Here is a 13,880-nt window from a genome sequence, read left to right on the forward strand (position 1 = left end):
GTTATTGTTTTAAGAGTGGCACTACTCTTGTTATTTCAAAACAATGGATCAAAAACAATTTCGTGTTTTAATTTTACACTGCTTTTTGAAGGAAAAAAAATGCCGTTTAAGCGAAGTAGTGACTTGAAAAGCGTTATAAGGACTCCGCTCCATCAGAAACAACAATAAGACGTTGGTTTCCTGACTTCAGCCGTGGTCGTAGAGACACCGATGATGCAGAACGCATTGGACGTCCAAATAAGGTGGTAACACTAGAAAACGTCAAAAAATCCACAAAATCGTTTTGAATAATCGAAAAGTGAAGTTAAGCGTAAGTTAGCTAACATCATAAAAATATTAAAAGAACGTGTTGGTGTTGTCCAAAGTGAGAGCCGCGTTTGCTCACTGTTGAACAAATGCCAATCAAATGTTGATGTTTGGCCATATTTAAAGGTAACAAATTGGATTTTTTACGTCGATATATGACAATGGATAAAACATGGATATATCACTTCGCTCCTGAATCAAAACGATCCTCATATGAGTGGACAGCAAGTGGTGCCAGGCCTATTTTGAGACAAAAGATAAACCATTCTGCGAAAGTGGTATTGAAATGTTAGGGAGGTTCTGGAATGATTGTGTAGCTCTTACTGGAGATTACATTAATGAATAAAGCCAATTTTGAACAAAAAGAAACGCGTTTTCTTTGTTACGCCTGGGGCTTTTCAGCCATGTATTATACGATTCATATTTTTCATCGCTTACTGAAATTAGTGCGATAATTCATTAAAACAACTATTCTATAATCTAGGAAATAAAGGTTTTCAGAAGATGATATAATGATTTTCTGAATATAACTATAGGACCCAATTACTAAACAATAAACTATGGGCGATAAAATCGTTTGTTTTGCATTTTATTATTTATTCTAGTGTTGTATAGCTTTATACAAATGCAACGATGAACGAAAAACTAAGGTATAAAAACATTTTTCCCGAATATCAAAATTTTTTTTTTAAATAAGCTCATATATTTTCCAGGCCAAAGCTGTTTTTGTTATTGTATTATTATTTTAAATGACCTAATATTAATATTTTTTCCACTTTCGACATCCTTATATCATCCATCACTGAATACCGACGTTATTCGCTTTGATTGGTGTTCAACTTATATAGACGAGTGATGTATTTTCTGGTTATATTTCATTACATAAACTATCAATTTCGACTTAAATATGAAATTAAATATATTTATGTTAATATATTAATCCTATTTCATTGGATAAATACAATATTTTGGTGATTGTATTACTGCCCCTTTATAACAATAGATTATTCATTTCAATATAGAGCGCACAAAAATATACGTCCAGTAACATACTATCTACATCGATTGGTTTTATAAAAAGTAATTTTGAATAAGTGAACATTGATAATCGTTAGTTGGAAAAGGCAAAATTTAGAGAAGTGTGCATAAGGTTCTGCGGCATCGACAAATACATTCCAAGCACTAGAATACCTAGACGATACAGATATTGACGCAAAAGATGGAAATATTTGAAACCACACTCTCACCACTTCTTTCTATACAGAAAAAAGGGAAATAAAAATATTGTAAAAGGTATCGGCGTAGGTATAAGTCTCCTATTAATTATCGAATATCTTTTTAAATGATATAAATGAGGCTAAAAGCGGAAGGGACTTAAATAAAATCAGAGTTGTGTAGATAAGATTTACATACTCCGTCAATTTATTGGTAAATGGAGGAATGTATTAGGAAGGGAACGCGTTCTGATTTTCGCTCTGCTTTTGTATGTATGCACTGGCCCTAACTCTGGACAGTTTTGGAAGCTGAATATAATCCTTCAATAATTTTTCAGATATCTTACGATAGTTTGCGTGTAAAACATTTGATCAAGTATTAAGTAGCATCTTTCCACTACTTTTCAACATGTTAGTGAATGAAATTATTCGAAAAGTGTTTAAAAACATAAAGGGTGTTCAAGATGATGTTACACTTCTTGAATGATCGTAAGTTCGCTAATTCTAACGCTATATTCGCTGATACATATGTGTTATGTAATATAGCCCAGACCAGACAGTTTTTCTAACTACTGGACTAGTGAACTAGTGAGACGAGTTGGTCTGTTTTACTCTCAGTGTCGATTTGTATCGCCGTTCAACCAGATCTGTTTTCTTGAATAAATCAATTTTTCAGTAAAATATTTTTTGTTTAAAACCGTTTCATAAAATATAAATTATGTTGATGCTTTTAACATTTTTTATGATATAGTTAGCAATTTTGCATTGCTTGAGAATTAATCAAGAAAGGACCAAAGCATTGACAACTGATGGATAGCCTGCTATTGTATATACTGGGTGCGGAGAAATTATAAGGCAGTTCTCTAGATCTAAATTAATTCATTTTACTGGAGTTAAATTAATTTTCAAGAAAAGAAGATAGTTTGACGTTTGATCGGCAATCGTTCTGCAGTTAATCGATGCATTTCTTGGTGTAGATAAATGGAGTTTTTGCAAAAGTATCGCAGCTGAAACTCTAATTATTCCAAGTAAGAAACATTCAAGCTTTGTAATACATCCCTAGTCTGTGCAGAATTACAGTAGCTCAATCGATGTTCAAAAACAATTTTTATAACAACTATAAACTATGCAGACTCGTGACGACCTCGTACATCCCTGTAGCCGTTTCATTAGGAGGGAGGTGTTGTAATATGACCCATCAGTGTCGACTTATATCGTCGTTCAACCAATCGCTTCTTGTTTTCTGGAATAAATCAGTTTTTAAGTTTTTTTTTTGTTTTAAACCCTTTTACAAAATATAATTTACGTTGAGACTTTTAACATTCTTCATGATATATTTGGCATTGTCGTATTGCTTGAGAATTAATCAAGAAAATACCAAAGCATTGACAAATTACAGATCGACTACTATCGTAAATACTAAGTGGAAGAGAGGAAGTATAACAATCAAGACTTAAATCTGCCTCGTTTCAAGACAACAAGACGTTTATCTTGACAATTCTTCTATGTGGCTCCGAAACTTGGCCGCCACTACAGTCTGATATATGTAAGCTTGAGATTTAAAAGCGCTGGTTTAGGCAAAATTGTTCAAGTTTCTTCCCAACATCGTGTTGGAAATTAAGTTATTCGTTTTAGATTCAACGACTAGTGCACTGTTGAGGAACAATTTCAGAGATGCGCATTAAAATTGATTACAGGTGTCGAATGAGAAAATAATACAATTCTCACTGTGGTGAAACCGGCGTTTTGGGTTTAAGATGCAATGAAAAGCTCCAACATGTATCAAGATTTCCAAAACCTGGGAAGTCACTAAACGAAATAAAAGCCTATATACCTATATCACTGCTGCCAGTAATATCTAAGGTTTTTGAAAAACTCCTGTTGAAAAGGATAAAACCGATCATAGAGAGAAAAAACCTAATACAAACACACCAGTTTGGTTTTTTTAACAAACATTCAACAATTGACCAGGCCCACAGAATAACAGATGTTATTGGAAAAGCCTACGAAGGTAAAAAAGTATGCTCAGCTATACTCTTAGATGTATCAGAGGCCTTCGATAAGATTTGGCATGAAGGTCTTGTTCATAAACTACATAAAATATTACCAAAACAACACACTGAACTATTAAAATCGTACGTCACAACCAGAATGTTTAAAGTCAAACAAGAAGAAGCTTACTCTACAATAAAGGAAGCTAAAGTAGGTGTATCACAAGAAAGTGTACTACGGCCAATGCTTTATCTACTCTACTCTTGTGATACACCACAAATGGAGAATATTACGATGGCTACATTTGCTTATGGTACTGCGATTATAGCTGTCGGAGGCAATAGTGAAGAAGCCTCACGAAAATTACATCAGGCAAGTGACAATATAAATAATTGGACACAAATTTGGAAAATAAAAATTAACGAAAGTAAATCTGTGCATGTGAAGTTCGCCTACATTCAGACCGTACAAGCACCAATAATATTAAATAATGCTCATTCCATATAGCAACAACGTTAAATATCTCGGAATGAATCTTGATGCAAAACTTCGCTGGAAGGAACATATAAAGAAGAAAAGAAAAGAACTGGAATTGCAATATAGGAAAATGAACTGGCTATTTGGAAGAAAATCACAATTATCAGTACATAATAAATTGCTATTATATAAGCAAATACTGACATCTATATGGACATACGGAGTTTAATTGTGGGGATGTTCTGCAAAGAGTAACATAAAGACTATACAAATTTTTCAGAACAAAATCTTGAGAGGTATTGTACCACACAGTCAGTCAAGAAATCAATAGAATTGCAAGGGGGCATGAGCAAAGACTCCATTCTCCTGAGAATATTGAAGTATTGCAGCTTTTGGATACTATCAGATCAGGACACAGACTCAAAAGAATCAGACCAACTGATCTTGTGGAGTGTTGTGTAGTGAGGTGCATATAATAAAAATATATCAGTGACATATATAAACATTATTTCACCAGAGACTGAGATAGGGCCGATGGGTCCTCATAGTTATATACTTAAGTTATCATAAAGACCAATCGTAGGTTAGTCAGAAACGACTAGTAACAATGTAATAATTAAATAACAGAGGACAGTTGCGTTCAATCGCTAACTGTGGCGAGATTTAGTGAAGAATGTTTGAAGTCCTGCGGCACGAACTGCAGTGTATCGGTTGAGAAGTAGATACTCTTATGGATCGCCGGCTATGGGCTGATGATGATGACAATAATAGTTAAATAATAGTTTATTCGTAGGTCAAATGACAAAACTAATTTTCGTTGTTACTGAAAATGTGAGAGACTGATTCAACAGAAAAATCATTCACCTAGCTACACAATCCTGAAATAAAACGAAAAATGGCGATAATAGAATCCTACATAATAAATTATAGATAGGGAGAAAGTATGTAAATTATACATGTTAGACATAGCAAAAGTATAGCTGCTACGATTTTCCAATCGAGGTACCTGGAGTGAAACCGGATTAATGAATGAAACTGGTTAGTTCGCCCCCTTCGTTGCCAAAAACGTTGCAAATTGGCATTCCAGTTTGAGCATGGATACTTGTATTTGTTTACATACATGAGTATAAAATATATTTGATATATAACCTTCAGGTATTGTTTTACTCAATAAGATTAATACTCTATAATAGATATGGAAATGTTATAAAGGAACCCTTCGCCAATAATCTAAACATGAATCTATAATCGCTTTTACGCAAGTATCTTAATTTTTACGATTATATCTAAACATCAATATTTTTTTTTCAAATAAATAACTTTATATTGAATACCAGCTTACCTACGGAACTCCTCAGAATCTTTATGGGGATCGAAGGGATCTCGTCGTTGAGGTGTGACTTTTTGAGCCATTAGAGGCTCGGCTCTGGGTGCATCGGGGACGGTTCGATGTCTTCCTCGGCGAGGAGATGGAGCGACAGGTGCCAGGATGGCTAACAGGAGCCCCACTAGGGGCCAACATCTCCACCACATATTGATAATGGAACCGGACTATGCCGGACCTATATTTAAAACAAACAATTTCAATACAAAACTATTATACAAAGAAACAATACAATACATACAAAAAAAGAATATTTAAGTAGCAATATCATAATATCGGTTTGTAATATTATAGCTATATAATTAAACGCTTATTAAAGCACATATTTGACGAGTAATTAAACAAAACAAAAATAAATAATAATAATAATAATAATAATTATTATTATTAATTATATTAATAATAATAATAATAATTATTATTATTATTATTATTAATCCATAACCGGCACTTGAGTCTTTTTAAAGTCTGTTGTTTGTGCCGCAGAACTTCGAAAATTCTTCTGTAAATGTCATTATATTTATTGTTGATGAAATTTTCGATGATGTTGACTCATAGTTTTCTCAGAGTTGTTAGCTACGTTTTTCAAAAATGAAGTTTTGTTCAACAGAAATGTCCAAACAGAAATGTGTTCTTTAACTGTGCACTCATTGCCGCATTTTATATGAGAAGTGGCAGAATTACAGATGCCACACTAGTGGCCATGTCTTGGAGCCATACGGAAAGAATGCAAAGTTAAGCGTTTGACAGAGACGGGTTTTAGTCCTGATTGTAATATTTCCTCTCTTCTCAGCGACAGATGCCACTTTCTTCTATTGTGTTATTGATACTAAGTACGGAACTCCTGCACTCAGTATAACTGGGAATCGCTAAAAGTGACAACAGTATGTGATCAGCTTGTGAATACATGGTATTTTCTTCATTAATTTTTAATCCATATGGCTCTGCAGTGCGAACTGAATATCGTTAATAATTTAGAACACGATTAAGAAGTATTAACATCTAAATCAGTGCTTTATCATTAGCTAAAGGCATATCAGTGAAGGAGTATGTAGCAACATATTGAATATATTTGAACGAGAAGTTAACATAATTTCATTCACTACTATATTAAAAAGCAGAGGAAGAACGAAATCTTGATCAGAACACCAGATCGGATCTCAAATAAATATGAAAAATTATTTCACACTTGAACACAGCTGATGGAAGCCTCGTAATAATCTTAGGAGGCACATTCAATTTCCAAAGCTCATCAAAGTGAGTGCTAGTATACAGTAGAAAGCACCAAACTGCGATTTGATCTAAATCCTGTTTGATCTTCCCAGCTTGTCCTCTCGCGTCTTCTTTACAGCCTCATTTCTACACAAGCCATAATTTATAGGAAATCTATACAAGGACAGTGTTACAGTGTTTTCACCTTTTTTTAATGTAGAAACAATTATCGCTTTATTTCATGTTGACTGTACTCTTTCCAATCAACAAATTTGTGTGAGTAGCACATGAAGTCTTTGAAATAATGTTTTCCCACCGGCTATGACCTTTTCTATTGTCATTTTATTGAATCCAATAGTTTTAAGGTACTTTAATGATTTTATTGCCGTTCGAAATTCATCAATTATTGGCATGGCATCAAGAATTTAAGTTTTTTTGAATGTCAGCTGCTGGTAGAGTTGGTAGAGATGTGTGTATTTTCGGTTTCTCCATCAAATGTGGTAGATGGAGGTAGTCCCAGTGAAACCAAGTCAGGATTTGATGGAGAGAAGGAGGAAAATCGAGAGAAACGTTCAAATAAGATAATCAGATATTTGTGTATAATGTTATTGCTGAGCTGATGTGACTGAAAATCGGAAGTCGTTCAGTGCAAAAGTCATTCAGTTTGTTTCTTTAGGCACTACCTCAAGTATATAAAACCTCGAAGAAATACTCGAAGTAATTGTTCAGACGTTTAGCTCCCAATCGGAGAACATTTGTCAAATCACCTAGACCAGGTAGCGAACCCCAAGGCCTGAAGCTCTCCTTATTTTCAATAATTGTTTCCTTATCCTTATTTTTCCTCATACGAGTTGCACCTTTACTTGGCTTACCCATCGTGATGTTAAATAAAATAACTGCGCAATTTATTCAGTAAATACCTAGAAAGATAAAAATAAAATATTTTTAACAAAAAAATTGAAATTATTTCCAAAAGTAAATAAAGAACTCACTAAAAATTAGAAAATAATCAAACTTAGATTTTTAACGCAAAACACATTTTAAAATAAAATATGCAGATAACAACGCATTTTATATTCTAATATATGCACACAATTTAGCTTAATACCTGCCTATACAGGACAAAAACAGGTCAATTGAAAATTCTACGGCCTACCATAGTAAAACACATTTTTTTGGTAAAATTAGTTTTTTTTATTCAACATAATTCTCTTCAAGGGTCATAACACTGATAACGACCATCCAACTTTTCGATACCATTTTTGTAGTACGATTTGTCCTTTGATCACCTCTTCATTATTCGAAAATTTCTTCCCAGCGAGCATTCTTTTGAGATCTGAGAACAGGAAATAGTCGCTGGGGCCAGATTTGGAGAATACTGGGAATGAGCAAGCAATTCGAGCATGGATTTTCAATCGTTTTCACTGATTTGTGACACGGTGCATTGTCTTGGTGAAGTAATTGTTATTTTTCTTCAAATGCGACCGTTTTTCGGCGATTTCGTCCTTCAAGCGGTCCAATAACGCTATGTAATAGTCGCTGTTTATTGCTGTTGGTCCTTTCTTTTTCAAGGTAGTCAATGAAAGTTGCTCCATGGGCATCTCAAAATACAGTCGCCATAACCTTGCCAACCGACTGTTGCGTTTTTCCACGCTTTGAAGCGGGTTCATCGTGTGCAGTCCACCCGGATGACTGTCGATTGCTTCAAACACTACGCCGATTCAACAATTCGTCGTTGGTTAAAAGTGAGCTAGCGCTGCACCCACTTTGCACAGAGCTTTCTCATACCCAAATATTCGTAAGTGATATGATGTACACGTTCAGTTGATATATTTAGAGGGTCTGCTATTTCATTCAATTTCAATTTATGATTATTCGAAATCATTTTGTGGATTTTTAAAATGTTTTTGTCGGTAACAACCTCTTTTGGGCGTCCACTGCGTTCACCGTCTTCGATGCTCGTTTCACCACGTCTAAACTTAGCATACCAATCCTTGATGGTCGATTTTCCTGGGGCAGTGTCCTGGGCAGCATCAAGCTAAGTTTTTGCTTCAACTGTATTTTTCCGTTCAAAAAGCAATATTTTATTAATACGTGAATTTCCTTTTTATCAATTTTTTTCACAATAACAAAAGTTGCTTTATTCAAAATGTTATAATTCACAAACTAATGATCCGACAGCTGTCAAATTTATACACGCATCTTTTGAGGGTTAGGGTTAACTAAAAAACATATGGCTTTAATTCTAGTAGCGCCATCTATATATCAGGCCGGGGACTTTTCAAATGATCTGTTATTATACATATTGTATTATGTACATATTGTACATTTAAAATGTCCTTTTTTGTGTTAAAAATTTAAGTTCGATTATTTTTTAAGTTTTAGGGTTCCTTATTTATTTCTTGAAGTCGGTCCAATTTTTTTGTTAATTAATATTAAGAATTAAAGCTATAATTAGGAGCTTATCACTTAATCTAGCCTAATAAATTCAATCGACTATTACTCAACTTCAAAGTGTAGTTAAAATTAACGTGCATAATTTGTAGAAAATAGCACCATTATATAAGAATGATAAATTGATCTTCTAATATGTTTATATAATTATGATATACTGAATATTATTGTAAATTCAATTAGCAGACGGAAAATTGTCCTTTAATTATTAACCTATGTTTTATGTAATAAACATTTCGAAGCAATCTAGAATAATATTTCGCGATTCTCATCGAGTTTTCAAGTAAAATCAAAACCAAATAAGTTTTAATCCTCAAGTAAACTGGAGAACTGTGTGAAACAAAGTTAGTCAAGTTTTAACCGGAAAATTACTTTATTTAACGGCCATCGTCTGCCATTTTCCATCAAATTTAGGATCTGAATCAAACTTGGCGACGAATTTTCCGTGGGTCCAACTTTTCTTTATCCTTTTTGATGCTAAACGCGTTGAAATATTAACAATCATGAAGATTTTAGCAGCCGTTTTAAATTCGATTTCATCTTCACGGTTTGCTAGTTTGCAATCGCGCTAATGATTTTTTTATGATTGCCTTTTTGAGTGAACATACTCTGTTGGAAAATGTAAAATAGTATTAATTGATGCTTTTTATGATTAATGTTAATTTATCTTGTGTAAATGTAATAGTTGTAATTTATCGATATATCACCAGTAATAATATGTAATGTATTAAATAAATATATATATATATCAACTGAACCTTATTATTTAGTATATTTAAATTTCTATAAAATGTTAATTCAAATATTATTTTATTTTGGTATATGTTAATTAATAATAGTTTAGTTTAGTTTAAGTTAATATGAGCAGATACATTCGTAGTCTGTCTAGCCCATAATATTCACCATGAACTCACAATTTTCATTAGTTTGGCTCGACATTTTAAGTACAGCTTCTAACATAAATTACACGTGAAACTAACTAGCATTTTAAAGATAAATAATCATGCTTGTAATGAACAATTTATTAGCGAGGTTTAATTATTTAATTTCTTTCCATTTGCAAATTACAACATTCGCTAAAGTATACTCCGATGTACTGCTCTTAAAAATACGTGTTCTTGTTGCCTAATACTATTACGCCATATTATATTTTCTATTTATCGAGCATTAAATAAGTAAATTTATATAAGCACCCAAACCTTAACAAAAAAAGCCAAACCTCTTAATTTTATATTCGAAAATATTAGCCCTATGGTTTTAAAACTCAAAACTAAAAAGTTCACAAGATCTGAAACAAATCCTTCTTTCAATATATTTATTTAATAAAATATTCATTAAATAACACATTAAATATGAACGTACTATTGAAAAAGCAATAAATCTAAGTTATTTAATAGTTTGTAAGAGACCAGTTGAAATAATACTATTAAATGAACCGCAGTTGTTAGAAATTGTCTATTATGAACTACTATTAAATCTATTATATATTTATATCGGTATATACGAATTAATAATGAACAAAAACAACATTGATCTTGGATAACAATGGAATATATAGTAAATATCGCTAAGCGATTGGTTTTTGACATTTTTAGGCATTAGGATTAAATGAACAATATCATATATTAGTGGTGGTTATTTACCTTATAACAGTGATTCATCATCACGGATTACCGATTTAAGATTAATACGTTTTTCACCACAACACCAGCTGTCGAAAAGAAAAACAATCTATATAGAATTATTCATGGTTAGTACACAATCATTTCTTCTTATTTTCGCATATTATAAATATCTTTATGTCTATATGTATTTCGTTTGAATATTGATATGGTTGCCTTCGATAGGAGTGACAAGAAAGCTTGTGAAAACAGCTTGAATGAATTGTTGTTTATAAATATATTATTCTTTATCTCAAAACTAGCAATAGTCTAACTTATGTATACATATTAGGTGCGTGACAGTAATTTAAATTTTACATGTAATTTAGTCAAATTATGTGTGGTGGTGCAATAGATCTCTATGAAATATTTATTGTTTCAACTGGCGTATATTTGCCAGAATAACATTTTCATGGTTACAAACACACGTGTAAATGAAAGTGGAGAGCAACACAATGAGTATCTTCGAGCTGATAGAATGAGATAACTTCAGGAACGTAATATTCGATTATAACGCTGAAACGAAATTTTCATCATATGCACAAATCGTCATTGACAATATGGAAAAACATTCAAACATTTTCGTACATTTAAGAGCAAAAGTGAATCTTTGCTGCGCATCAAGAAAAGTTTAAATTCCATAATTATGCCACAAAAAACATTGAGAACACTCAGCTGGAGCTACATCTCAATCGAAATTGTTTTTGTGTAGCATTTGTAAATTCAATTCTTCCTCCAAATGACATCACTTTAAGCAATAAAATTCATCAGAATGAGGAATGTAATAAATTTGAATCAACATCAAGATTCAGGGTCAAGTATACCATAAAATTAGTAGATTCAAACTGATTGGTCATCAATCATCAATTTTTGTTTTCAATGCCTCCTCAACCTCATCTAGCAGATAGAAGAGAGTTAAAGATAGAATTATGACAACTTAGGAGACGTTTTTGCATAATTATAATCAATTGGTCATGTTTTTAATGCATTTTCATTAGAATACAACACAACAACTACGCTTTTATCATTAAACCAGGTAAAGTACCATATGGTTCTATCATTACTATGATTTTTCTTTTACTTTTATTCATTACAATTCTATATCCCCTTGGTACAGTTGTCTATCTTCCTAAGTGTCTAATCTAAGTTTTCTGCATGTGGTTTGAACTATCCGTTTCATCATCAGCAAAAACACTAACAGACATTTCATTTTTTTTATATTATCATTGAGGGGTATATGCAGATTTTCGATATGATTTTATGCAAAATATTATGAACAAAGTTTCTCTTCGTCTTAGCCCTGCTTGAGTTCTGAAGGTCAGATATGTCTGCAATTACAGATGTATTTTTTTTCATATATCTCTTGAATGACGCTTCTTATTTTATCACTTACTCCTCTGTCCGAATATATAGGTTTTCTCTATATAACGTCTATCTCGCTAATTCCATTTTATATTTGCTTACACTTTGTAATTCCGCCAAGCTTTGAGGCACTAAAGTCTAGATGTGTATCCACAGGGAGGAGCTGCATTGACCAACACATGGTATTGACAGTGGGCTATGACCGGAATATGCTGCGTGAGGGAGAACTTCCCATTACAACCCGTATCCACAGTTGTCTAAACCAAACTATTAGTAGAATAAAGTCACAGCAATATGACTTGGCCGCTTGCTCGTAATGTATTTAGAAAACAAGTTTCTTTTGTTTCGTTTAATTCGAATTGAATTAAATAACTAATATTTCCAAGCTTCTATGCCATCAATATTAATTTCTACGTATTTGTCTGTATTTGAAGATCTGTCTGTGTCATAAGCCATCCGGAATATTGCGTATAATCACATTAATCCGTTCGAATTATTCGTGTCAAAGCATCACAAGGCATTTGCGAAATCCTGAAATGACTGCAGTAAAAGCGACAAATCGACATTGCAATTTTATCGAACCGTAGCGAACTGAGCCTACTGCGTCCTCTGTGGCAACGCGCCATAGTAATGAGGTGACCCATCCTAGGAAACAAATAACGCGGGTGCAGAGATAAGGTCAGAACGGCAGTAAGTGGTCCAGTTATGCGCCCATTGTGCGAATTAGATTGCGAAATTACCGCAGTGAATGCGTAGTGAACGAGTTAATTTCAGAGCCGAGCACCGACTGGTCCAATAATGATACGGATTTAGACAAATTTGCTTTATTATTCAGATAAATTTCGGTCAATGTACAACAGTAACGCGTGAAATATAGCGAATGATGTACATAGTTAAGAAATTAATGAAATAGTTTCAGTTAAAACTTGTATATTCTGACAATTTTGCACATAAAAAGGCATTCTTTGAGAATAATTAGTACAATATATATATTAACCAAATAATTCTCCTTTTTTTCAAAAGAATGATGTTGGTTTGGTTTAGATCAATTCTCAAGCTTGTTCACCATTTCAAAACTATATTGCAGCATCGATTTGAATAAGTTGTAATCAGAAGGCACAGAAGAAGAAAAAGGACGCCTTTCGCTTGACATTTCTAGTCATTTGTATAATAATACGTCAGTGAACTTGTTAAACTTATGTCGGGAAACATCTACTGCAACAATATTATTCTATTTTAGAACCTCGTTGTATATTATACCTTGCCGATCCCACCATATGCACAGCAAGAATTTTATAATCATGCACATTGCGCTTCGGTGTCGATATAAATGGTTCTCCTGGACCAATCCATAATTGTTTGCTTTAGGAATTGTCCACAAGGTAGCGTCTTAGGATCTCTCCTATATCTGCTCTACCCTGCTGACATTCCAACAACAAAAAAAGAAACACTATTTGAAACTTTTGCCGACGATACAATTATTATGGCAAAAGACATATCTCTGCCTAAGGCACTAGAAAAAGTACAAGTGGCATTCAACAAAATCTACAAATGGACAAATGATTGAAAAATTCAACTTAATGGCTCCAAATCTGGCCACGTTCATTATATCACTCAATGGATGCCCGATTCCTCAAGCAGAATCAGATAAATACCTTGGAATCCATCTTGACGGTAGATTAAATTGGAAATATCACGTTAGACAAAAAGCAAAACACATTAGAACCAAAGTAAAACAACTATACTGGTTAGTCGGAAGATACTCTTAACTTGATCTAAAACCAAAGAGGTTGATTTATGAGATAATCATAAAGCCAA

General features: G+C 33.1%; 1 protein-coding gene across 2 annotated transcripts in view; it reads right to left on the reverse strand.

Moving 5' to 3' along the window:
• The window catches only part of LOC143193454 (acetylcholinesterase), a 104,303-nt gene that overhangs the window by 17,898 nt on the left and 72,525 nt on the right, over nucleotides 1–13,880 (reverse strand). For both annotated transcript variants that reach the window (XM_076399669.1, XM_076399671.1), the window contains exon 3: nucleotides 5,332–5,551. In XM_076399669.1, the coding sequence (XP_076255784.1) occupies nucleotides 5,332–5,522 (191 nt within the window). In that variant the 5' untranslated portion in view covers nucleotides 5,523–5,551. The remainder of the gene's footprint in view (nucleotides 1–5,331; nucleotides 5,552–13,880) is intronic.

The sequence above is a fragment of the Rhynchophorus ferrugineus genome, unplaced genomic scaffold, assembly GCF_030347505.1.
Source record: "Rhynchophorus ferrugineus isolate W39M unplaced genomic scaffold, kcgeb_rfMv2 rfM3, whole genome shotgun sequence".
NCBI classification, from domain to species: Eukaryota; Metazoa; Arthropoda; class Insecta; order Coleoptera; family Curculionidae; genus Rhynchophorus; species Rhynchophorus ferrugineus.